The 22,638-nt window shown below is 37.4% G+C and overlaps 1 protein-coding gene across 7 annotated transcripts in view; it reads left to right on the plus strand.

The window, feature by feature from the left end:
• The first annotated feature begins 1,797 nt into the window (after positions 1 to 1,797).
• PECAM1 (platelet and endothelial cell adhesion molecule 1) overlaps positions 1,798 to 22,638 on the plus strand; it is a 33,676-nt gene continuing 12,835 nt past the window's right edge. For 2 of the 7 annotated variants that reach the window (XM_086762124.1, XM_086762126.1), the window contains exons 1-13: positions 1,798 to 2,045; positions 2,175 to 2,201; positions 3,912 to 4,205; positions 5,178 to 5,477; positions 5,564 to 5,833; positions 6,225 to 6,485; positions 7,474 to 7,755; positions 11,246 to 11,527; positions 11,942 to 12,049; positions 12,922 to 12,949; positions 13,435 to 13,505; positions 14,199 to 14,255; positions 21,745 to 21,801. In XM_086762124.1, the coding sequence (XP_086618250.1) occupies positions 2,012 to 2,045; positions 2,175 to 2,201; positions 3,912 to 4,205; positions 5,178 to 5,477; positions 5,564 to 5,833; positions 6,225 to 6,485; positions 7,474 to 7,755; positions 11,246 to 11,527; positions 11,942 to 12,049; positions 12,922 to 12,949; positions 13,435 to 13,505; positions 14,199 to 14,255; positions 21,745 to 21,801 (2,071 nt within the window). In that variant the 5' untranslated portion in view covers positions 1,798 to 2,011. Of the gene's footprint in view, positions 2,046 to 2,174; positions 2,202 to 3,911; positions 4,206 to 5,177; positions 5,478 to 5,563; positions 5,834 to 6,224; positions 6,486 to 7,473; positions 7,756 to 11,245; positions 11,528 to 11,941; positions 12,050 to 12,921; positions 12,950 to 13,434; positions 13,506 to 14,198; positions 14,256 to 16,648; positions 16,718 to 21,744; positions 21,802 to 22,638 lie in introns of all 7 variants that reach the window. The other 5 variants (XM_086762123.1, XM_086762125.1, XM_086762122.1 and 2 more) reach the window with 4 other exon arrangements.

Below are 22,638 nucleotides of genomic sequence, written 5' to 3' on the forward strand. Positions count from 1 at the left end.
GTTTTAATTGACCCCAGGAGGGGAAAAAAAAAAAAAGGAGGGGTTTCATATAAACAATGAAGCTTGTGAGACCTGTATATGTCTCTCAGACTTCTGTAAATGTATTTAGTATTGTTTTAAACAGTGTTTTAACAAGCCTGGAAAATGTCGCTGGAAGTAAAGACAAGCATTGATTCTGTTTGCAAAAGAAAGAAACTAAGGAATTAAGTGTTGAGCACTCATTGTTCAAGAAGAATTAAATCACTGCTTAGGGAGTTCTGGGGTGCACAACTTGAGAAACATTTTTTTGAAGGCCGTGATTTCAACTCACGGTATCAAATTTATAGACAGAATTAGTGTTAGGGCTTAAGTGGAATGACTTAAGACTGACTTAAGAGTGGAGTGATAAACCAAGAAAGGAATATCCTCAACAACTGAAAGGTATTGAACATTAAATTCCTAAAAGTTGTAGAGTAAATTTTTTTTTCTGGAAAAATGAAATTGATGCTTAAATCTGCCACTTCTGCGTTGTCAGATTATTTATCATAAAAAGCATATTTGGGTACCTTCATTTTTTATACGAATAAGAAAAGTAGAAGAGGAGAAATAGGGACAGGACAGTATCTTTGTAATCCTCTAGCTTTCCTTGTTCTGCCCATCTCTCCCAGCCCCTCCCCATTTGAATATCAAGAAACTAGTCATGGTAATGATTGCATTTAACTTTTCTTTACAGCTTGTCTTCTTCAGAACAATTCCACCTAAACCAAAGCTGATGGCTACTGATTTGCTTTTCTTTAGGCTTTCTTCAGGCTTTTTACTTTCTTTAGGCTTTTGTTCATAATCAGAAAAACCCCCTCCATTTTGTTAAAGGAAGTTGAGTAATTCAAGCGTTCTGAATTTTATGTTCGTTCCTTACTATATCTCACGCAGACGTTTACACCAGTGGAAAGGGAGGCCAAAATGCTGAAGTAGGATGTTTCGCAACTTTACCTCCTCTGATCACATTTGCTCAATTTCTGCTTTCAATGTTTTGGATGCAGAATTAATAATCTCTAATTTAAGGTTGTCTGTTATATTGTCAGGCTACTTGTACCATTGCAAAAAAAAATTAAAAAACACAGAAGAGGTCAGATGATCTCTTAGGGATGCCTGAATTCAAACAGTGTCAAGCTACTAGCAGATTTAACTTTTGCTGTGGAGTATTCTCTGTTTCAGATTGTGCCAGTGCTGCTTCAGATTTTTGCTGAGAATTGAAACTCCAATTAGTTCTTGTGGGGTTTAAGTTTTGTGATTGTGTATGTTTTGCGCTGTTCTAACAAGATAAGATCTTGTGCAGATCCACGGTTTTGAGATGTGATGGTAGTATGAGAGGTACACCTGTCAATATTCTAGTCTAACACAACAGTAGCTGTGGCTTCTGAGATAATTTGAATTTATTGTGCACCCTACAGTAAAGCTGCTCTTTGCCACAGCGAGGATGAGAGACCTAGAAATCAAGGTAAAGGGGAAAAATAAAAAAAAAATTATATAAATGTATTTTCTAAAAGAGTTTTCTGTCAGGATGAAGGGAAATACTTGCTCAAGGATCTGCTGAAGTCAAATAGCAAAGGTAATTTGTGTTTGTAAATGGTTAATTGTGACTTAAAAATACCCATTTTGACAGGAACTGCAGGATAAATGTCATTGGAACTTCTTGTTTTTTTAATACACCTTAAGAAATTAAACAACTCGAATGCATTTGGTGGCGCCCTCAGGAAAAGTCCAGTCACTTCCTGAACAGTAATCTGCCTGTGAGCAGCAGATAGATTCCCATTGTTCGCCATTTCCAGTTTCCAGTAATGGGAACGATTACTTGATCTAGCCAGTTTCTGTCAAAGATCTGGGAAAACTACAAATTTTAATGGCAGAATTTTATCTGTTTCCATAAAACAACGTCAGAAAAAAACAACCTGGTTTTGTTACCTGGAAGCGGCACCTCTGATGATGTATACTGTTTTATTTTGGAATTAAGTGTCTGCTCTTCAGGAACGAGATGTATCTTGCTCTTCTGGTGATTTTCTTGCAGTGTAAGTTTTATAAATAAGGTACATGTGTTTCTGGTTTGTTTGGGGTTTGTTGGGGCTTTTTACTGTTTCCCATTACTGTCTATCAATCTGTAAGCTTTGAAAATAACATTTCTTCCCATTTTTTTCCAGGTTCAGAAGTTTACAGTCAGGAAAGAGGTAGGTAATAATAGGGGTTTTTTTTCACATACAAATTTAAAATAAGTAATTTAGCTAATTCCTCAGTTGTTGGTGTGCATCCATAACAGAGTTTATCTAGATTTGCTGTACTATAGCTCAGTATAAAATTTGGCCATGTAAAAAATAATAATAATAAAAAAAAATATATTACCTGGTGGTGTTTCTTGATATAGTGTTTAAATGAGAGATGTGCTGCTCATACTTCAGAAAAATGTTTTGGTGAAATCTTTCCTAGAGTAATTTGCTGTACTGAGTCATACAAGAGAAGAGATGGGAGTGGGAACTTAATCACTGGCATTTTGTTTTGGTCTTTAAAAAGCCCTCTCATGCCCACAAGCAAGGAGGTAGGATAAAATTGTGGAATATAAATTAAGGGCACTCTCTCTTGCTTTTTTTTTCTTGCAAAAGAAAAGATCATGTCTGAGCAGAATACAGAACTTGCATCCTGAAAAGAATGTGTTTACTTTTTACGTTATCATCTTGCTGACTTCCAGCACATACACTCTGCATACTTCCTTTTTTCCATCAGTAGAGAGAAATGTTTGCTTCTTGCTGGCATGCAGTCTGTTCACGTGCAAAAAAATGTACAACTTTTGCATTGGTTTTATGCCCAAAACTCTCTCTAGCAAGGCCAAATTAGAAATAGCTGGTAAGTGCACATGGCAAGGGACTTCATTAGACACAGGAAAGTTTTCCTGTTCTAGTAGCAAATTTCTAACAGAAATCCTGGCCGATATGGGCGTACCCAAGAGCTGTAAGTTCTAAAGGAAGGGAAAGTGAATGAACTCATAAATCTTTCTTTATACTTGTTCATCTAGCTGTGGGAATAAAAATATTAATTATACCAGTATTCTAGTAATTACAATATTTTAAGCCGGAAGTTACTTATCATTGCTGTGATTATAAACACAGAAGCACTATATATATATTACACATCTAAACATCTAAATTCTTAATTGAAGATATTGGTTCTGCATATGATACTGTATTTGAATTAATCAGAATATGATTGCTAAGGACTCTTGAGAGTATCCCAGATATATTCTATTACACTCTAGTTATCCTAGGCTAGAGATTTAAGATTATCCCAGGCTTGTGAGTTACATTTTTAAAGTGGAATTTGCTGAATGACATAATACTAACATTACTTTCAGATAAAAAATACTGGGCTAACTCCAGAGATTTCTGCTAATTGTGGATTAATTGACTTGGGATTTAATACAACTCTAAACAGGGTTTTACTGTCATTTTCAGTTTATTCAGACAAGTATAAATACAAAACTTTGTTCACCTCTCAGATGTCCTGCCAATTAGAGTTGAAGACAACAAACCATGAGAAATAAGGAAAACCAAGAAGTAGGTGCAAACCTATTCCAGTGTCCTCTGTGTCTGCTAGGGAATTTAGTAGTGTTCACGGCCAAATCAATGATTCTCTCGGTCCCCTAAGGCAAAGACTGAGTAGATGGACAGTGTGTGCTGTGACAATCAGTAGTTGCCTCTAGTGTATCTGTGTAGTGCGAAGTAAAGCTGCTACTGCTGTCAACATCTGTGAGATCTGACCACAAAATGATAACACCTGCCACTAGGGTACAATGAATTAATTTTTGTAATAAAAATGTAGCAGCTTGAGATAAAAGTATTATGTTGGACTAATTGAAAATAAATATAACTCTTTTTTCTTCTGTCCAGTTTTAACTTTCAACAGAGTTCAAATCGAGGTTCAGCCATCTGTCAAAGTAAAGAATGGAGCTCCTATGTCAATTTTCTGTCATGCTGATATTACCAAAAGTACCGATTTCCCGCTGAAGTATAATTTTACAATTTTTAAGGATGGCAAGCTTGTGTTCATGACTGTATCAGACAAAGAAGATGCACGATATGAAATACCTATGGCTAGATCTTCAGATACAGGAGAGTATGAATGTACTGTGGAAGCAGGCGGAAAGATAAAATCTAGTAACTCCTTACACGTTTGGGTAACAGGTGAGTGCTCCTTCAAACACAGCAGTTTTCTAAGACAGAAAAAAAGAACAGCCTTCCAGGGGAAGCAATAATAGTCAGTGCTAAACAGGGTATCTTGCAAAGTGTTTTTTTATCCACAGACGTCACAGTACTTTACAATAGTTTAATACTAAATCCTCATGTTAAGGCACAGAAATGAAATCGCAATCCCAAGGCTACATGGCAGATCAGTGACAGTCAGGAATACAGTCTGTGCCTCCTGTGCTGCCGCCTGCTCTGTCCTGAGCCTCTGTTCCCTAGACTAAAGAAAGTATTAGTTCTGAAAGGTTATGCCTATAGATCATAAACGTGATGAGGGGGCAGGTAGATTACTGGAAAAGTTGGAAATAATGTACAGAGATTCTCACCTTGTGACAGCCATTACTAAAGCTAGTATCAACTGTGGGCTGCTTTAGTAGACAATATTGTATTAGTCATCGTCTTTCATCTCTTATGAGAACAGGGGCCACCTCCGTCTATATTCTTTCTAGCCATATGTTCTTGACTGCAAAGTGACATTTTTCCCCTTGGAAAAGCAACTTGGAAAGAATTCATTCAGCATTAAATAGTTACAGGGGTGTGCAGGGCCTGTAATTTTTCTTCAGAGACCTGCACCTCTAGGTACAGAAGTTGGGATGGCATTTAGTTTCTTCACTTGCTCATTTCCGAGTGGCAATAGGAAACACTGAGGAGGTAGCAGTCTTATCTTCAAAACAGCAAATTTCATACTTCACACATTGCATCAAGATTGTATTACCCTCTTGAGGGACATTTTGTTCCTTTGAAGGTGCCTTGGCATGCACCCACACATGAAAGGAACTGTCCACAAAAGCTCAATTCTTGCAAATTATTTGCATCTGTTCATTGCCATAAATTACTACCATAGTCATCAGAGATAGTGTTTATTTCAGGATTATGCAATGTTCTATTTCTTTTCTTGTTTTCTGTTCTAAGGAATGACCAAGCCAATCCTGACTGCTGAGAAAAAAGAAGTTTTAGAGGGTGAAGTTGTGAAATTACGTTGTGAGCTGCCAGAAGAAGTACCTCCTTTAGATTTCTTTTTCCGGAAGATAAAGATGAATTCAAAACCTAAAGAAAAACACGTTTTTGAACCATACAGAAATTTTTCTGAAGTTAGTTTTTCTGTTGAAGAGGGAGATAATATTTTACAATTTGATTGCTATGGTAGGAGAAATGTAAAACTTGAATTTGAAAGCTCAGAACACAGCAACAAAACACTTGTTACAGTCAGGGGTAAGTTGCTTAGCTTTTCTTCTCATGTTTCTTTACTTGCTGTAATTAAAAAGTTGAGTTGTGAGCTTATATGTATTCTTTTGCAGAACCATTTATAAAGCCTACTTTGAATGCCAAGCCCTCAAGTAATATTACAGAAGGAGACAGAATACAGTTTGAATGCTCAACTGTGGTAGCCCGAATGCATGAAATTGAAATCATACTCCAGAAAAACAAAAAAATACTGAAAGCTGTACGAGATGAGAAACTTTTGAAATACTCTACAGTAGCTACTCTAGAGGACAGTGGTGAATACCTGTGTAAGGTGGAGCAAGGGAGAGCGTCTAAAACCACCAAGCTGAATGTTGTTGTGTCAGGTAACACCTCTGTTCATCTTAGGTTTTACTCAGTGGATTAATATTTAAATTTGGGAGAACTCAAGATCCAAGTGTAACCTCCAGATCCAGGTGTAAATTTTCCTTAAGTTAATGCCTATTTAGAGTTAGATTTCAGTTTCTGATTTTTTGCCTGCCAATACTTTCCAAACAAAATAGTACTTTTAAATAACACATATTAGAAATGGTTTCAAGTGATTGCTAAGTTTGTTTTCCTTGAAAATATAATGTTAAAATAATAGAAATAATATGATCGTTTTTTTTCCCTGATTGTAAACTTTCAATATATCCTTCATTTTGTATACCTTTGAGATAGCTAGTCATAATCTTTTTGGCTCAATTTGATTTAATTAATTCTCTTTTTACCTTGCAGAGTTATTCCCCAAGCCAATATTGTCTGCTTCTATGAGTAAGCTGGATGAAAATAAAGAATTAACTTTGAGTTGCAGCATTAATGGTTTTCAGAAAGCTAACTTCTCTATATTACGGAAAAATTCAAATGGACACATCCTGTTGAAAAATTCTAGAAACTTAACAATGAGAGTTAATGTGAATGATACTGGATCCTATATCTGTAAAGCTGAAGTAAAAGGAATAATCAAGGAGAGCAAACCTGTAAGGATAAATGTTTATGGTGAGTTGATACAGAGGCTTAGAACCCAATGGTGGTGGGGAAGAATCAAAACTGTAAGCTTATAAATAAGCACATCTATTTACGGAATCAGTCTCTAGTCCGTGAACTAGCAGTGTGTGTTAGTTCTTGCAATATTAATTTCTGAGAGATGTGCTTTTCGTCTTTAGCTGTAGAGGATTTGGCCTGTCATGATCTAATCAAGTCAGACTTTTCCAGGACTGGCCCTAGGAGAAGGGAGTTAGCAAGTCTTCTTTCTGTTCCCTTCATTCTGCTAGGTGCCAAATAAACTCTCATTCATTATCATTCACAGGAGCTGGGAATGTTCTGCAAACCTCTCGCTCGTCAGTTTGATCTGAAGCTCTGTCAGTGTCTGCCCTGAATCCCTCCCCCTGACCCTCCAGGCACAAAGATATGAGCGCCAGAGTTCACCTGGATAGCTCTACTCCAGAAAAGCCAAGTTTTTTGCTATCAGTACAACCCCCTCGCCAGCACACTAATAACGAACACGCTAGTTTCCTTCCCTGTCATGGAACAAGCACAGTCGGTTCTCAAGTCTGTAAAGGGGGATTCACTGGGTTGTGACTCACTGTGCTGCAGAAACAGAGGTCCCTGATAGGTGCTGCAGGATCCATCTTGGGTGATACATGCAATAGTGTTTGCATCTGTTTTTGCTTTACAGACTTACTTCTTGGGTCAGAGCTAGTTCTGGAGTTTGGATGATCCACAGCTGTGTCACAGATCCATTTTTTGTTTTCCTTTACATTCTTTTTGTATGCTATTTTATTCAAAGTCACATATGTTCTATTACCTATACTTTTGTTTTATTCGAGTCACGCCCTGCTTCCATTCTATCAATGAAGAAGAGCTTCCTGTATAGGCTGTGTGTGCAGCTAAATATTGTCTATTTATATGTTTTCTAGAAAATAATTTTTTTTTTGGCCTTGTGCAGTGTAATTTGCAACAATTTCTTCTTTTATTCCCCTTTTAGCTCCAGTCTCCAAGCCAACTCTTTCCGTTGTCAGTGGTTTACCGGAGGTGGTGTTAGGGAAGCCTCTACAGTTAATATGTCATTCGGCGATGGGAACACCGCCAATAACATTCACATTCCACAAGGGAAATGAAACTAAGAAAATAGTAACTAATGACACATATGCTACGTTCTTGGATGCAAATATTAGACCAAATGACAAAAGAGAATACAAATGTGATGCTATGAATAATCACTCCAGTGGTAGGAAAACTAGCAATATTCTAAACATCACAGTAATAGGTAAGTCTGTTTAATTCTTCTTCTTGTCTAATGTCATATTTTGATTTTTGAAACTGTAGCAGCAAATGATGGACTAAGCAAAATGGATGTGAAATATTTACAAGTTTTTGCGCACTTGAATTAAAAATAGTTGGAGGTCTGTATCACAGACTAGCTGTCACTAAAGTAAAAATCCTGACAGTAATCTGAATCAAGTTAACTACAATTGAATTTATTTTAATGTTAAAAACAGATCTGACTTGAACTCTTAGGAATCTATTTTAGTAAAATTCATTATTAAAATTTCAGGACCAGATCAATTTTCTTCATGTTTGATTTTTGTAGGACTGGATTAGATGGATACATGATGATACTGGAGGTAGCTTATGATTTTACTCACTAAAATGATTGAGCTAGCTAGGTTCCTGGTAAGATATGTAAATCCACACTATCCCTCTAAATACCTCTGTTACTAGTTGCACTTTTCAGAGGCACTGAGCCTGTGTTCAGAAGCTGCAGTGGCTAAGTAGCAACGAAAGTCAGTCTATTACTATGCCTTATTAGCAATTAGGAGTTACTGTATATGAGCAAAGTCTCTGACCTAGAAATATGTGTGAAGTAGAAAGGGAAAATTCCTCTGCCCATGAGGGAAATTGATAGTTGAAGCTTTAAAAAGAAGATTAATTGGAAGTCCGCAGAAGAAAGCATGATGTCTGATATACGCTGGGAATCTTAGCAGTGCAGATATGAAGAGAAACTGAAGCAAATAATAATTCTGTAGTAGGCTACGTAAGACCGATGTCAGGACTGATAGCTCTCAAAACACGTGCGTGTGGTTTTCCCTGTCATTAAGCATGTAAGGGAGCGTTTTGTCCTGGTAGGATTTTTTAACCAGTATACTGTGTTTCTGTAGATTTGTTTGGTGCACTTAGAGCAGATGGTAGTGACGTTTCATGTGACAATTTCTGGTTTAGATCCTAGTGATTCAAAGGTTTGGCTCAGGAAATTTCTGTTACTGATTTAGGTATGTTCTGTCCCCATCACAAGCAGTTCTCTGTGTGCCCAAAGAACTTATTTGTTAACAATAGGTTTTGTTGTAGGCCTTAAGGAAGTTTCTTGGATATCCTGCACCAAAGATACGGATTGTACTTTGAATTTAATTTGAAAATCTAAGATAAGTAATTGTAGAGAACAGAGTAGTTGTTTGAGGAGGCATATTGAAGCCTTCTGCACTAGATGAAGCTCCGTAACAGTTGCAGGCTTCATGTTGACAGATACTGTCTTGTTTGGGTTCATCTTTGATAGTGAATGTGGCAAGCAGAAATATTAGTCTCCTACTCAAGCGGAAATAAAGCATTGCTCCTGGAGGACCTGATAATATTCTTAATCTAGAGAAGGAGCCAACTGATTGTAGGTATTGACCTTTTATTAAAGGAAATAATAATTTGCCTGTAACATCTTCAAAATGTTTGTCTGCTCAGGAGTGTCACCTCTACCTTACTTTGTCCAGAGTTGGTCTGTTTTGTCAGTCTGATGTTGTGAAATATTTGACTATTTCGGTAGTGGTCCGGCAATATGTGGTGAAAGATACGTAGAGCTGTTTATCCTAAGCATGTCGTTGGAACCTATGTTGGTGTCATTTGACCAGATAGTAACCACACAGCTATTGGAAAAAAATAGTTCTTTGGGACTGTAAGGGAATTGGTGATGGCAAATCCACTGGTAGAGCCATTTTAACCCATATCCTTGGCTCCTTGCTACTTTTCTTGAAGATATCAGCAGTATTTTAGATTTACTAACATGATTACAGCAAAGTAGTCTATTCTTGACCTACTGAAAAGAAGAGAGAATCTTTCTCTACCAAGGAGTTTTCAGTTTTGTGTTCCAGCTTAAACCCAATTTGTGTTGATTTTAGTAAGATAAACTTGTGGTTAACAGGCTGATTGAGTTGTATATGACTAGAACAGATACACCCAGAATTGTTGCATTTCTTCTGAGTCAGATTATTGCACAGTTGAAGGACATGCTCTCCACTCTCTGAGCTCCAAACTGGTCTTTTAATACAGTATTTTAATACAGTATTTGCATTTGTCTAGAGTGTAGAACTAGGACTGCACCTTAAGTTCATCAGTTCCAGCACAATATACTTTGCTAACACTAGAGAGAAGGTGAATGATAAAACTCTGAAGAGATTTATCAAGTGAGATTTAAAGTCAAGGTAATTTGAAATAACAAGTAACAAATAAACAGATAAAAGCATAATCTTAGACAATTAACAAGTAGGTATTTCTTTGCTGGAACTAGCGTATCCCAGCTATTACAGCAGTGGTTCAGGATATATCGTGACACTGGTAGTTCTGAATAGAAAGTCACATTTTGGAGCCTGGTGAGCAAATATTCTGGAGTTCACCAGTCTTGAGGTGGTGGCTTCAAATTCTCTGTATTCTCGCCTTTCTGTCTGTACCAGATCTGAAAAAAGACTTATGTTTTATACAGCAGTCCTCTCTATCGTGGGATCAGTCATAGTAGCTCACGTCTTGTATCTGAATCTGTTTCCTGCTTCCTGTCTAATACAAATACAGCTTCCATGACTAGCATCTTTTCATATCGGATTTGGTTTCCTTCTCCTCCTGTTTCTGTACCAGTGTTGCCTTAATGACTCCCCCTTTACATCTGCCTTGTGTTATCCATGACTGCCCAAACACATTTATAATATTTCCAGAGAAATTTTAGCAAAACAGATATTTCATATCCCAAACATTTAATGAGGCTGCTGACATTCTACATGTCTTCCATCACAGAATGTATATACATTTTTTTCCTCATGTAATTATAAGTGCTGATGCTCATCTGCTCCTGTGATAGCTCTGTATGTGTTAATATACTTCATTTATAAAGCAGCAAGCTTAAAACCTGTATTTTTGCTATGCATATTTTTACAACTTGGTCAAATGCAAACTAACTTCTCTAATTGTTTGCTGTATTCTGTAACCATTAGAATTTGAGATTTGCTTATGCCTTTGAAGATCTTGATCCATTATCTGCTGATATTCACTATTGTATATTAAATGTTACAAGAAAGATATAATGCAGTTAGCATAAAATAGCATAACTACGTAACTATGGAAGCATAGCTACATAAATTGAACTATAATTATTTACATTATTGAACTGCTGAGTGTATTACTTCTGAAAATTAAATAATTTGTAGGGTGAGGTCTGAGGGGCATCCAAAGGAGTTTAAGAAAAGAGGCTGACTGACTTCTGTGGAGTGGATAGAGTTTCCTTCTGTGCCTGCTTTCTTTCTTTATAGTGCCTTCTCCTTTTCCATTTGTATAAAAATATTTACTAGAGGATGCTGTCTGCAGAGACTGTTCAGAAAGGTTAATACTGTGCATTCCGTCTCTGTTTAACTAAGCATTAAAGCAAGTATTTTTACAATACAATATTTTATCATCAAACTTATTTCTAATAATGCTAATTTTTGTTTTCTTTGTGCCTTCCTCTGTAGTACCAATCAGAAATGCCAGCTTGGGCAGTATTCCATATGGAGAAGTGGAAGAAGGCAGTGAGGCTGCTTTTCTCTGCTCTGTGAAAGAAGGATCTTGGCCAATCCTCTTTAAGATTTTTAGAAAAACTGATCGTGAAGTTCTTCTATTTGAAAAAAGTGAAAATGCAGACAGAGTCATATGGCACAAGAAAGCAATGAACAGGCAGGACACAGGGACATATTACTGCATAGCTTCTAATCGAGCTAATGTGGATGTGAAAAGCCGTCCGATAACCATCAGTGGTAAGCTAACTTTTATGACATGCTGCATATTATGTCATCATGACAGGTGAGGTCATATTATTTGGGATGTTACTAAGGATAACTCCCTTACTTGTTTTTGTTCCACCATTCTCAGAAGTTAAACAGAGAAGATCCATTTATAAACACAGATTGTCTGACTTACATAGAAAAGTTTAAGGGATGCTCAAAAGCCAAAGGAGCCAGATGCAAGCTAAAAGCAACCCATGGTACTGAGTTTTTGGTCACAAAGGAGAGGCTCACTAGTAAACTTTGCATGCAAGTATCCTTAAAGTTCTTCCCTAGTGTGTAAGAAGGCAAATTTGTAGTAAAATGAAAGGCTGGGAACTGCAGAAGTTGGTAATGATGACCTGTCACTGTGCATACTCTCTTAAACATGTCTTTCTTTTTTTCCAGTCATCTTAGCAGCTTGGCGGAAAGGAGTCATTGCTGCATTTGTCCTAATACCTATCGCAGGAGCAGTAACTCTGACTTTATGGTGGTTTTTCTGTAAGAAGAAAAAGGGTAATGAATGGTTCCTTTCTGTTTGTTTGGTGACAAATGTATTACAGTTAAACTTGCATTTTTTCAGGAACAAAGGCTTGTGGGAGTGAGGCTTCAGGAGATGACTAAATAAAATTTTTAAAACCTGAAAATCTACTTTAAAATATCAGGTGGCCCAAATTAAGCTGGAAGTGTGCTGAAGCTTTCTGAGTATATTGGGCGGAATGGGAGCATCTAACTAATGGTGCTGAGAAGGCACTAGTGAAGCAAAGGTTGTTGGACACAGGCCAGGATTGCACTGTTCTGATGCAGTCCGATGTCTGGAATTCAGTCCTGTGCAATGCAGAGGCAGACAGAGCCTGAAGAGTTTTTTGATCCTTTACAGAGCTATGAAAATTTGATTTGAGGTCCCATCTCAGGTGTAACTGAGGTACTTCTCTAGTCATGAAACAAATTTAAGATTATCATGTTGTGGGGTTGTTTTTTTTTTTTTTTTTTCCTTCTCACACTGTAATACAATTTCACTTAGGGATTTGTGGTTTATCATTAAGGTATTCTTTCAGATCTTTTTCTTTTAGAAAATAAGTAGTCCTAGTTTATCCTGTGATACGCTTCAAAACATTTGTGAAAATTTGGAGTGTCTGGATGTCCTAGACTGCTTAAATTGGCCAGGCTAAAGACTGGGGTCTGGGATCTTGGGTTCTCTGTGAAAGAGACATTTAAGGGACCTGAGGGATACATGGGATGTAAGGCACTAGGTAATTAATTTTGTGATAGCCAAGAGAAATTATTCTGACTTGGGCAGATAATAACTTTTTTAAATTTTATTTTTACTTGTAAATTACTTTACTTGTGCAATCTATTAATAGTTGCTTTTGTTTTTCTCTGTCAAGCTAAAGGACCGTCCATGGAGATGTCTGGGTAAGATGGCTTGCTTTATGGTAACTGTGAAGTATTTCTGTTTAACGGGCTGGAGGCCTTCCACCGTATGAATATAGCTTATTGTGACACACACCTGCAGACAATAGATGGTTGTGCTTCATGTACCACCTGCTAACGCAACAACAGGATGAGGAAATACTCTAAAAATAGAAAAAAAAGGCCAGCTAAGAGAAATAGAAGAATGTCAGGCCTGCATTTGAATGCATTTAGATATGGAATTAAAAATACAGCAGTCTTAAAGAAGAGTAATGCAAGAGGGAACATTTTTGACCTTAAAGTTTGTTTGTGCTTCTCTTAAAGACAAAGGCAAATTCATTAGCTTCATTAGCTTCATTCATTCATTAGCTTCAATAGTTAAGACTATGCGGTAGTCAGTGTAGACAATGACTGATCATTGCATATCGTCGTTGTTTTTATTGACTGGTTTTAGATAATTACATAACTTCTGTTGGTTTGCTTTTCAGTTCTGCCTTGTCTACAAACTTGACAAATGAAAAACTGACAGGACAGCACAATGATGGAGACTGCTATTTAGGTAGGATATTTTGGAGTAAGACTGTTAAGTGAGTTGGCTTAGTTAAACATTTGTTTAAAGCTTTGGACTTACATGGTTGTTGTTTGGATAGGGCCCAGCGTTTTGGGAATGCAGAGAAATATCAATAACATTCTCCCAAGTATCTTCTATCATTTTGTCTTTGTACAGTTCTTTATGAGTGCACCTTATACAAAGATTGGTTTATAAGTCTGCTCAGACGCTTCTACCAGGCAGTCGGTTAACAATATTACAGGTGGAGTAATCATGGTAAAAGAAAATTACTTTCTGGTTTTGATAGTTTTGACACAGCTGCAAAAAAAATATTTCGGAGAGGAAATTCTAGTTGTGGCACATGGTCCTGTGATGTGGCCACAGTACAGCAATGTTAATTGCTGTGGCTGAGCACCTTTAATTCCAGGATCTCAATGCATTTTATGAAGATAGGTGGACATATTGTTTAGAGCACCTGATATAAACAAAGCTACCACTTGGATGTTTTTTACCTTATCATTTTAAAAGCCACATTCTTCCCACCTGTGTTATGCGAATGTCTTAGGTGTGAATGTAAAAGTAGAATTTCTCATATGTAAATAAACATAATAATAAACATAAAAAATAATGCAGTTGCAGCTCGTTCATTTGATTGGTTACAATAAATATTTTGTCAGCCTAACTTTTGCTTTAATATTGTAGGATCAGGTTACATTGAAGACAGTGAAAATCACATGAAATCAACAGATGAGAGTAAAGGTAATTTCATACTTAAACAACATATTTAAAAATTATTTTATGATTGAAAGTTGTGATGTTTTCTAATGGTAGCAATCAGGATTTGATAGGTCCTGTCCTTTCCTTTTTCTCTTTGATAGTGGGAAAAACTCCTTCCTTTGAGTTTAGTTCTTTTTCCTTACATGCAAAATGACAATGATAGGGGCCCATTTACAAACTGCATTGGGAAGTCTAATTGGTTGTGCTGGATTCCAGGCCATCTAGTGAAGGATGGTATAAAAATACAATTTAAACTCAAAATTTTAAGTTCAATACAACAAATATTCAGATTAAAAAAAAAAATTTGTTCTACAGATTTCTGCTTTTCTTACTTCTGTGTCTTTTCTTCATTTCTGCAGATCTTGAAATACTTAAGCATTAAACCTAAAAATAATATGCTATGAAATCTGAGTAAAATAACCTGCCAGACACCTTGAGACACCATGTGCGCTATATATATATATATATTTATTAAAACATGTCATCAAGTACTGCATCATCTAGCACACTTTTAAAATATTTAGTCAAAGAATAATACTTAAATATGTGGATATTGCCATCTGAAAGCATAGTGTGCCCTATGTGTTTTTGTTTTATATTGATATGAAACTATTCTCGTGTGCTAGATGCAATTTCTGGTGGCTTATAATACATTTTGACTTGGTTGTCTATTGGACAATGAATTGAAAGATAGTTGGAAAGGCATCTAGTTAACTAAAGATGAAAGTTAAACTAAAATTAATCCAGAGCGTGGAACTAGACTCCTGCATGAGGACAAGCCTGTATGTAACATAGGTGTCAGGAATTTCTAATCGATAATTCTTTGATGCAATTCTGAGTGTGCAGGGCAGCACTGTAACACAAAACTAAGAGAAAGGCACTGCACTAAGTAAATTTCACAGGAGAACTTGGATATAACCTTTGGAAACTCTAGCTCCGTGACTCTTGTTTTTTCCATTGTATGCTACCTGTTTCAGATGAAATGGGCTCTGGTCTAGTGATCTGCCTGTGTGCCAGAAATAAATGGATTCAATCCTTACCTACTGTGAATTGGGCAGCTTCATTAAAACCAACTAGGCTATTGCAGATCTCTCCATCAGATGTGAAAAACAAGTCTATTATTCATATATCTCTAAAAATAACAGTATCTATGCCGTATTTGTGTGGCAATAACTTTTACTTCAGCAAGCAAAAGGAAGGAGCTTATAGCTGGTGTGTGGAAGTTATTCCATTGTGGCCTGAATAAGTCAAATTAGAACTAGAGAGACATTCTCGTGCAAAACAAACATACAGCAGAAACACAGGAACATAAGGGTGTATTGATTGTTCTGAATCACTGAAGCATCTCACTTAAACTTTGTTATTAACTAATATGCCACCTTAAACAATTTCTGTTTTGTTCAGCTTTTTTTTTTTTTTGTTTTGTTTTTTCTTCTCTCACCGATGCTGTTGGAAGGCTGCTCCAAAACTTTGCTGTTCTAATCATTAGATCTTCCTCTAATTTCTGTTCTAAAAAATCTACAAGCAGTTCTGCAGGATTCTAGTCTGGATGACTGCTGTGGTTCCTTCCAGCTTTTACAGAAATCTAGTACAAAACCATCTCCACCCTAAGGAAAAGACAGAGTAGAAAGCAACAGCTGTTCCTTGTGTCTGTTGGAAAAATAGTGGTTTATGGTGACAAGACAGTACTTGTCAGCCAGTAGTCATAGTAAATCAGGTGTCTAATCATTGTCAGGCTGTTTGTGGGGATTGTGGCAGAGAAGCATTTTGAGGAGGAAGATGGGTTGCCATTGTAGATGTTCTGTGGAGAGCTTGAAGGGCAGCATAAGAGAAAAGTACTGAAATTGCTTATTGGCAAAGCAGAAATTGAGAGTATGCGAGGTGATGAGGGAGGCCATGAAAGATTTAGAGAGAGCTTTAAATGTGAGGAAAGTGGAGAATGGGAAGTGTGCTGCCATCACAGCCTTAAAAAAGGAGGAAGAAGTAATGGCAGGGAGAGAAATAGAAGCAAGGGGAGTTGGAGCTGGAGTAGGAATATGGGAGAACCTCACATAATTTCCTGCTCCATTTGTGTTGTGCGACTTTTGAAGCTGTTAAATTGAAAGTGTTTTAGGTACAATTTGCATGTCCCACAGTTTCAGAAATCTGGCTTGAGTTGGTCTACTGCCTTCCAGTTTGGGGTGACCCTTAGGGATGGGTTGACCTTACAACTCTTAGCAGAGTAACTCACATTGGCCAGAAGTAGGGCCTGATCCTGGACCTATCAAAGTGGATGAGGACTCGTCCATTAATTTCAGGGCGACAGGATCAGGCCCACAGCTCAAATGAAGCATGCAGTTATACAAAGAAACATCTTCTTGATATTTTTGGGGCAGGACCTGACCTTGAGAGTGCTGAGGTGGAGTACACTGAAGTTGAAGTATCAACGCTTGATCCTCACAGAGGTAATAAACTGTCTGGCCTCTATGGTTATGTTTTTGGAGCAACTCTGGGCATGTTGCTGCTCCCTGACACTGGTCTGATATCTGCACCCGTGAAAGTAAGAGCAGGTTGTGTTTTGTGTGCATGAGAGTTTCATGCCAGTAGGGCTCCTTAATCTAGACGATGCTGCAGCAACCATGCTGCTTTTCATTGCAGCCGTTCTTCCACTGTGATCCTCTCATACACTTGCCCTTCCCGTCCACGTGAGGTCTGTGCAGAGCAAGGCCCCCAGTTGGAACTGTGGCTGTAAGCAGAAGGCAGCCTGCTGTGAATCTGCATGCTATAGAGTCCAAATTCACTGGGAGCCATTTGAGGTTAGCCCCAGGGTAGCATAATGGAGAGAACAGGATTTCCTCCTTTATAAAGGAACTGGTCGAAGGGTCAAAGCTGTAATTCACTTGTGATAGAAAAGGGAGAGAGACCAGCGTAGATTCAGACTCTCAGTCTGGAAAGGCCTGGAGACCATCCTGGATTTTGTGGCACGTTAAGCAGAGAAATGAGAATATTCATGCCCAGGTAACTTTGGCCTCCTACCTGTATTTCTATGGTAACAGTAACCAGACCCCACAGCGCGAGGCTGAGGTACCTGTCTCTGCAACCTTGAAGGAGAAATATCCACTGAATTTTATTCTCAACACCCCAATGCAGACTTCAATAATTCTCTGTCATCTGGAGAACTGTGATATCATTATCCCCTTGTGCTGAAAGCTGTTAAATCTTTCAGAAATTTTCAAAAGTTTCAAGTAGCTAAGTGTGAAAAAAACCCCATGAGCTATGTCTATGCTATGCTCTAGCTTCTTTGCTTTAGCTGAATGAGAAACAGACTGAGGAAAAAATGGATAAATTTGCTTTTTCCTGGGAGGAAGGACCACTCACTTATTTCAGAGACCAAAGACATGATTGTTTAGTTAATAATAACAGAGGTTTCGGCAAAAGCGCTCGCTCTTCAAGCTTGGCAGCAAAGCTCTCCTGGAACAGCCCGTCCTCCTATTCTTTTTCTGTTTTCACTTGCTGGTATCATTCATCACAGAGTTTTCCCTGTATTCTTAGCATGCTATTTATCCACCTCTACTAAATTCTACACTGAGAGACTGTAGTTGTTGTACTCTTTTTCAGAATAGGGCTAATACTTAATTGTTTGAACTGTTTCTGAGCATGCACTACACAATACAATGGTGTAGAACGGTAAAGATAGGCTAGTGCAGGATTATTTAAAATTAAAATCCCTATTAAATGGTGAAGTTATGCATAATTATTTAAATTAAAAGCCCTATTAAAAGCAAGATCAACATATCTAAAAAAAGCTTTTTCGTGCCATTCCGGATATATAACACTATTCTAGTATGCCAGAGGAGTAATAAGATAGTATCCATGCTATGTACACTGAACTCTGTCAAACTGCATACTGCAAAATAACGTTTAAAAGAAAATGTGTAAATGAGATCAGATTATTTTAACTGAACGCTGTCTCATGTTACAGACCTATGTATGACATACAGAATATTAACTGATTCTATAAGACTGACCTGTGCCTCAAGTATATTGGGATATGGTAGCTCCCTAATCTGTTTCTTTTGTTGCACCCAGTGAATGCTTAGCGAATGCCTACTTTGGTTACATAAATGGCACTGCCTATCACAATAAGAACAGGATAAGATTTATTATTGGGAAGAGAAGCAAAGCCAAGTTTCTTTTTATACCCTTGTAATAACCATGTACTTACAAAAACAATTCAGCCATAGGACTGACACCGATACTTCTGCCACGTTCCTGTTACTGTACAAGTTTTGTTTCAAATCATAATATTCTTTCATGTCTGTCTGTGGGTTATGACCAGTCCTTAGGGAACACATCTTTCAGATTATCACCTAGCTCCAAATCCCTATCGCGCCCCTTTTGATCCCACCTATTTTCTGAGTGAAAACAAAGTGTATCATGCTTCCCTTTTCTCTAGGCACGCATATCTCATCCAGCAGGCTGCATGTGAAGTCTGATTCCTTCTGCCTTTTGAAGAACTTCTGATTTCTTTGATCTTTCAGGACTAATTTAAAATTAATTTATCTTCCCAATCGTTTGTTCCTTCTGGCACTGTTGTCAATGTCAATACTAATGTTCATCTCAGGAGCAGGAAAATCATATTTTGTGTATTGTGAAAGATTACTGTAGTATAAGCTATAGCAGTAGCCTTTATGTCACTTTTGGGAATCAGGAATAATTGAATGCCACCTCCGAACAGGTTTACATAATCTTGTCTTTGACAGTAAAGAACTACTTACATTTGAAAACAGTGGTTTCACTCTGTTTTTCCAGCCGTGTCTGCACTAGCTAGTCAGTTCTGAAATACTTTGTAACACGCTATGATGGCAAATAGGCTAGTGCATCAAGAACTTTCTATGTACTATGCTTCTGTATGAGGAGCAAAAACCAGGGTTCATTACAGGGTTAGTGATAGTGAGCAGTAAGCTTGCTAGAAGCAAAGTTTCACGGCTTTATTTTAAAACTTCCATGTGGGAATAACCTGATACCCACTTTTTGAAGTAGAAGTGAAGAGGCTAGACAAACACGAGGTAGAGCTGGGGCTACACAGCTACAGCTGTTATTTTTTAGCAGAATGTTAATTTGGTATTTAAAGAGGTGATAATTCTAGAGAATGATTAAATTGAATACATGTGGAGATTATATGCTTGAAAAAAAATACAGTGCTTCTCTTTTCTAAAGCTTAGTTGTCAAAAGATGACAATGTGATTTAGAGCCTTCATTGTTAATCTGAGCAAAACCAAAGGCCGGTGCTAAAGTAAGATCAGGAAATATCCCTGAAGTGAGAAGGGAAAAACCACTAATCATGGATGAGTAAGAACACACTCTTTCTTTTACTTTTATAGCTAATTAGTTATCTGCAGGGTGGCAACTTTATAAATTTAGTGGGAACAAAATGTCAACTCATCCAAATAATTTCTCCTAGCACATTTTTTCAGTGCTGAGACGACTTTTGGAAGATTATCAAAGAAAATAACATGGGCAGTGGCATTATGTCACAATTTAATGAAATGGATCTGAAAAAAAAAAAGCCAACTAAGGAAATGCCTCCCACCAAGTCTTTCCACAGAGTCAACAGGAGTAGATTTAGGACTGTAATCTGCTTTAAAAAAAAAAAAAAAAAAAAGTTCCAAACAAAATGAGCTACCTTTCATTAAAATTCTGATAAGATTACTTCTTACTTCATGGAAATTGAATTGATCATTTAAGCAATAGTCCATAAGCATACGAAATGTGCTTCCAAGATCTTCAGACTGTTCATGCCAAAACTGCAAGTTTGAAAGTTGTGATTAGGCAGTCGGTGAAGTGTAACTCCCACTGTGGTTGAAATTAATAGCAGTTTTGCAATTCGGTTCTGATGTGTTAGCTCACAACATTTAAAAGATGCTTAACAGAATTAAAAAAAAAAAAAAAGAAAGAAATTAGCTTTGGGAAATTAGAATGTGGTGCCAGAGACAGTTAGGTTCTTCAGAGCGATGCAGAACAGCAACAATCCTGATTCTGAGTCTGGCTGCAGATCAATACATCTGAATTCTTTAGATTTTTTTTTTTTTTTTTATAGCTAAAGTACAGGACTCTGTATCTAGAAATGTGAATTTTCTTTCCAGTTTCTTGCACAGAGAAAACTATTTTTTTTTTACCTTTAACTAGAAAAATCTAACTTCTTGGTTTATTGAAGATCCACATAAATTGGAGGTGATATTTATAGAATTCTGAGATTTTCGAAGAGATCCAGTTTAACTGAGGTGAACGAGCATTTCTAAAATACTTTGAGAGCCTTGAACAGCAAGCTCTTAGACTCTGTCTGCATAGGCCTTTATACCAAATGAAGGAAGTGGTTTTAAATGCACAGAGTTCTGGAGCACTTTGCTTTACTATGGTTGCCCGGAGATTCTTAATCTACAGTCATGCAAGAAATCAAGGAAATTGTTCTAATCTCCTACTAGCCAGAGCTCTGTTTACACTGACCATAGAGAAACTGATTTCTTGCAGTTTTCAGGTCTTTAGACAAGGCTCTGCCCCTTCCCTACCCCTGGGGTAACTGCCTGTAGTTTGGTATTGAAACTCTGTGGATAGGTTTTCACAGAGGTCAGATGGCAAAAAAAAAAAAAAGAGCTTTTTGCTTTCCATCTCATACAACAGCAGAGGTTTACAGGGGTTTATTTGTAAACCTAAGGGGCCAAAAAGTATATGTCTAAGACTAACATTGCATTTGTATCCCAGCTGTGTCCTTGGAGGCACAAATCTTCTCCGTCTGCTTTTTCTCCTTTCTTTCTTTCTTTCCGCAAGCCTCCTTAGCCTTCAGTCCCGCTGTGTCCACGTGATCTCAGTGCACTAATGGAAGAGTCCACCATGCTGAGGAACTGAGAGGAGACCTTTCCCAGATAGTACCTAAGTACAAGCTGTGCAGTGTGAAATCTGCAAATATTCTTCTGAGGCATTTCACAAAGAACAGCAAATTAGAATGGTTTTGTGCCCATAAGATTTAATCAGGCTAGTTGCCCAAAGAGGGTGTAGTTAGTCTTCCAAATGATAGATCTCCTCGGGTCTAGGATCCCTGAATCCTTAGAACAAATTGAAGAAGCTCTTCAAAGTGGTCCAGAGAAACTCTTCTCTAGTGCTAGATGTCTCTGTAAAATTAAAGCAGTATCAATTTAAGTTGAGAAGATTATTAGAATGTAAAAGGCAAATTCAGAAAAGGAAGCCTATTTTCATAATTGTTTTTATATAGAGGGAGAGAACCTCCCTCTCAGAACGTTACGGTCTGGGGTTGGGGGCGGGGGGTGTAGTTGCTTTTTCATGCAGACTCCACAGGCTCATTGCTGCTTATGTAACTGCTTCCTCTGAAAGTAAAACAGTGTGTTCTGTTTGTTTAAGGAGCTTTTCATAAGGCAAACAAACAAAAAAAAAAAAAAAAAGAAAGAAATTGATTCTGTGCCAATACATTTTCCAGCTCCTGTACAGAAGGGGACTGAAACAGTTTATAGTGAAATCAGAAAAGCTAATAATGGTAAGTAAGCTAGTGAAAAATTAAACACATAAAGGAAGCATTTGTATAGAGATTAGGGATAAATTTTTGACTGAACAGTTTAGAAGACAAATGGCATAAAAAGAGATTCGAGTCACATGGGAACATGTGACTGAAGGGCAGCTACGAAATCACAGATGTTGATAAATTGTGTAACACCTTCATTGTTTCTCATAAACATATGATATTTAACACGGTGAGATTAATATTTGTAACATCTACTTCATCAGCTCATTTGCACTGTGTCTGCTAAATAGTTTGGCCATATATCTGGATCTGAATCTGCAGCTGAACGTGCCCTGTTAGGGATAAGGGTGCTATGCTGTGTTATCTCAAACTGCTCATGAACAACACTGTTCCTCTTAGTTGAGCATGTTTGCCACGTGTTATAAAATATTACACTGGTTTTGGATATAACCCCAGCAAATATCTTTAAAGCCCACGACAACAAACTCTAAAAACTTTTAAAGCAATATGATCACTTCAGTAGGGTGGGTTATTTGCTTTGAGCATCATAAAAAATTGTCTCAGATTGTATGTGCTAGCCCCTCTACCCTTCCACCTCCTGTAACACAGACGTTGTATGTGGTCATTAGCAGCTTACTGGCAATTACTGCCTATAAATGTTCTGTTAGTAATGAGTTCAGAGACAGTAAGTTAAAAGCATTTCTTCGTAGTTTGTCAAATACTAAATCAGAAAGGATTTCCTTTCCGTTCTTTGTGTTAGGAAGTCTAGATTTGTAAATATTAGGGCTGTAAACTGTTCAGGTCTTGTCCCTATCCATGTTACCAATTGGGTTTGTTGTCTGCCATTTTTAA

The sequence above is a fragment of the Chlamydotis macqueenii genome, chromosome 18 (genome assembly GCF_036417535.1).
Source record: "Chlamydotis macqueenii isolate bChlMac1 chromosome 18, bChlMac1.mat, whole genome shotgun sequence".
Taxonomy (NCBI): Eukaryota; Metazoa; Chordata; class Aves; order Otidiformes; family Otididae; genus Chlamydotis; species Chlamydotis macqueenii.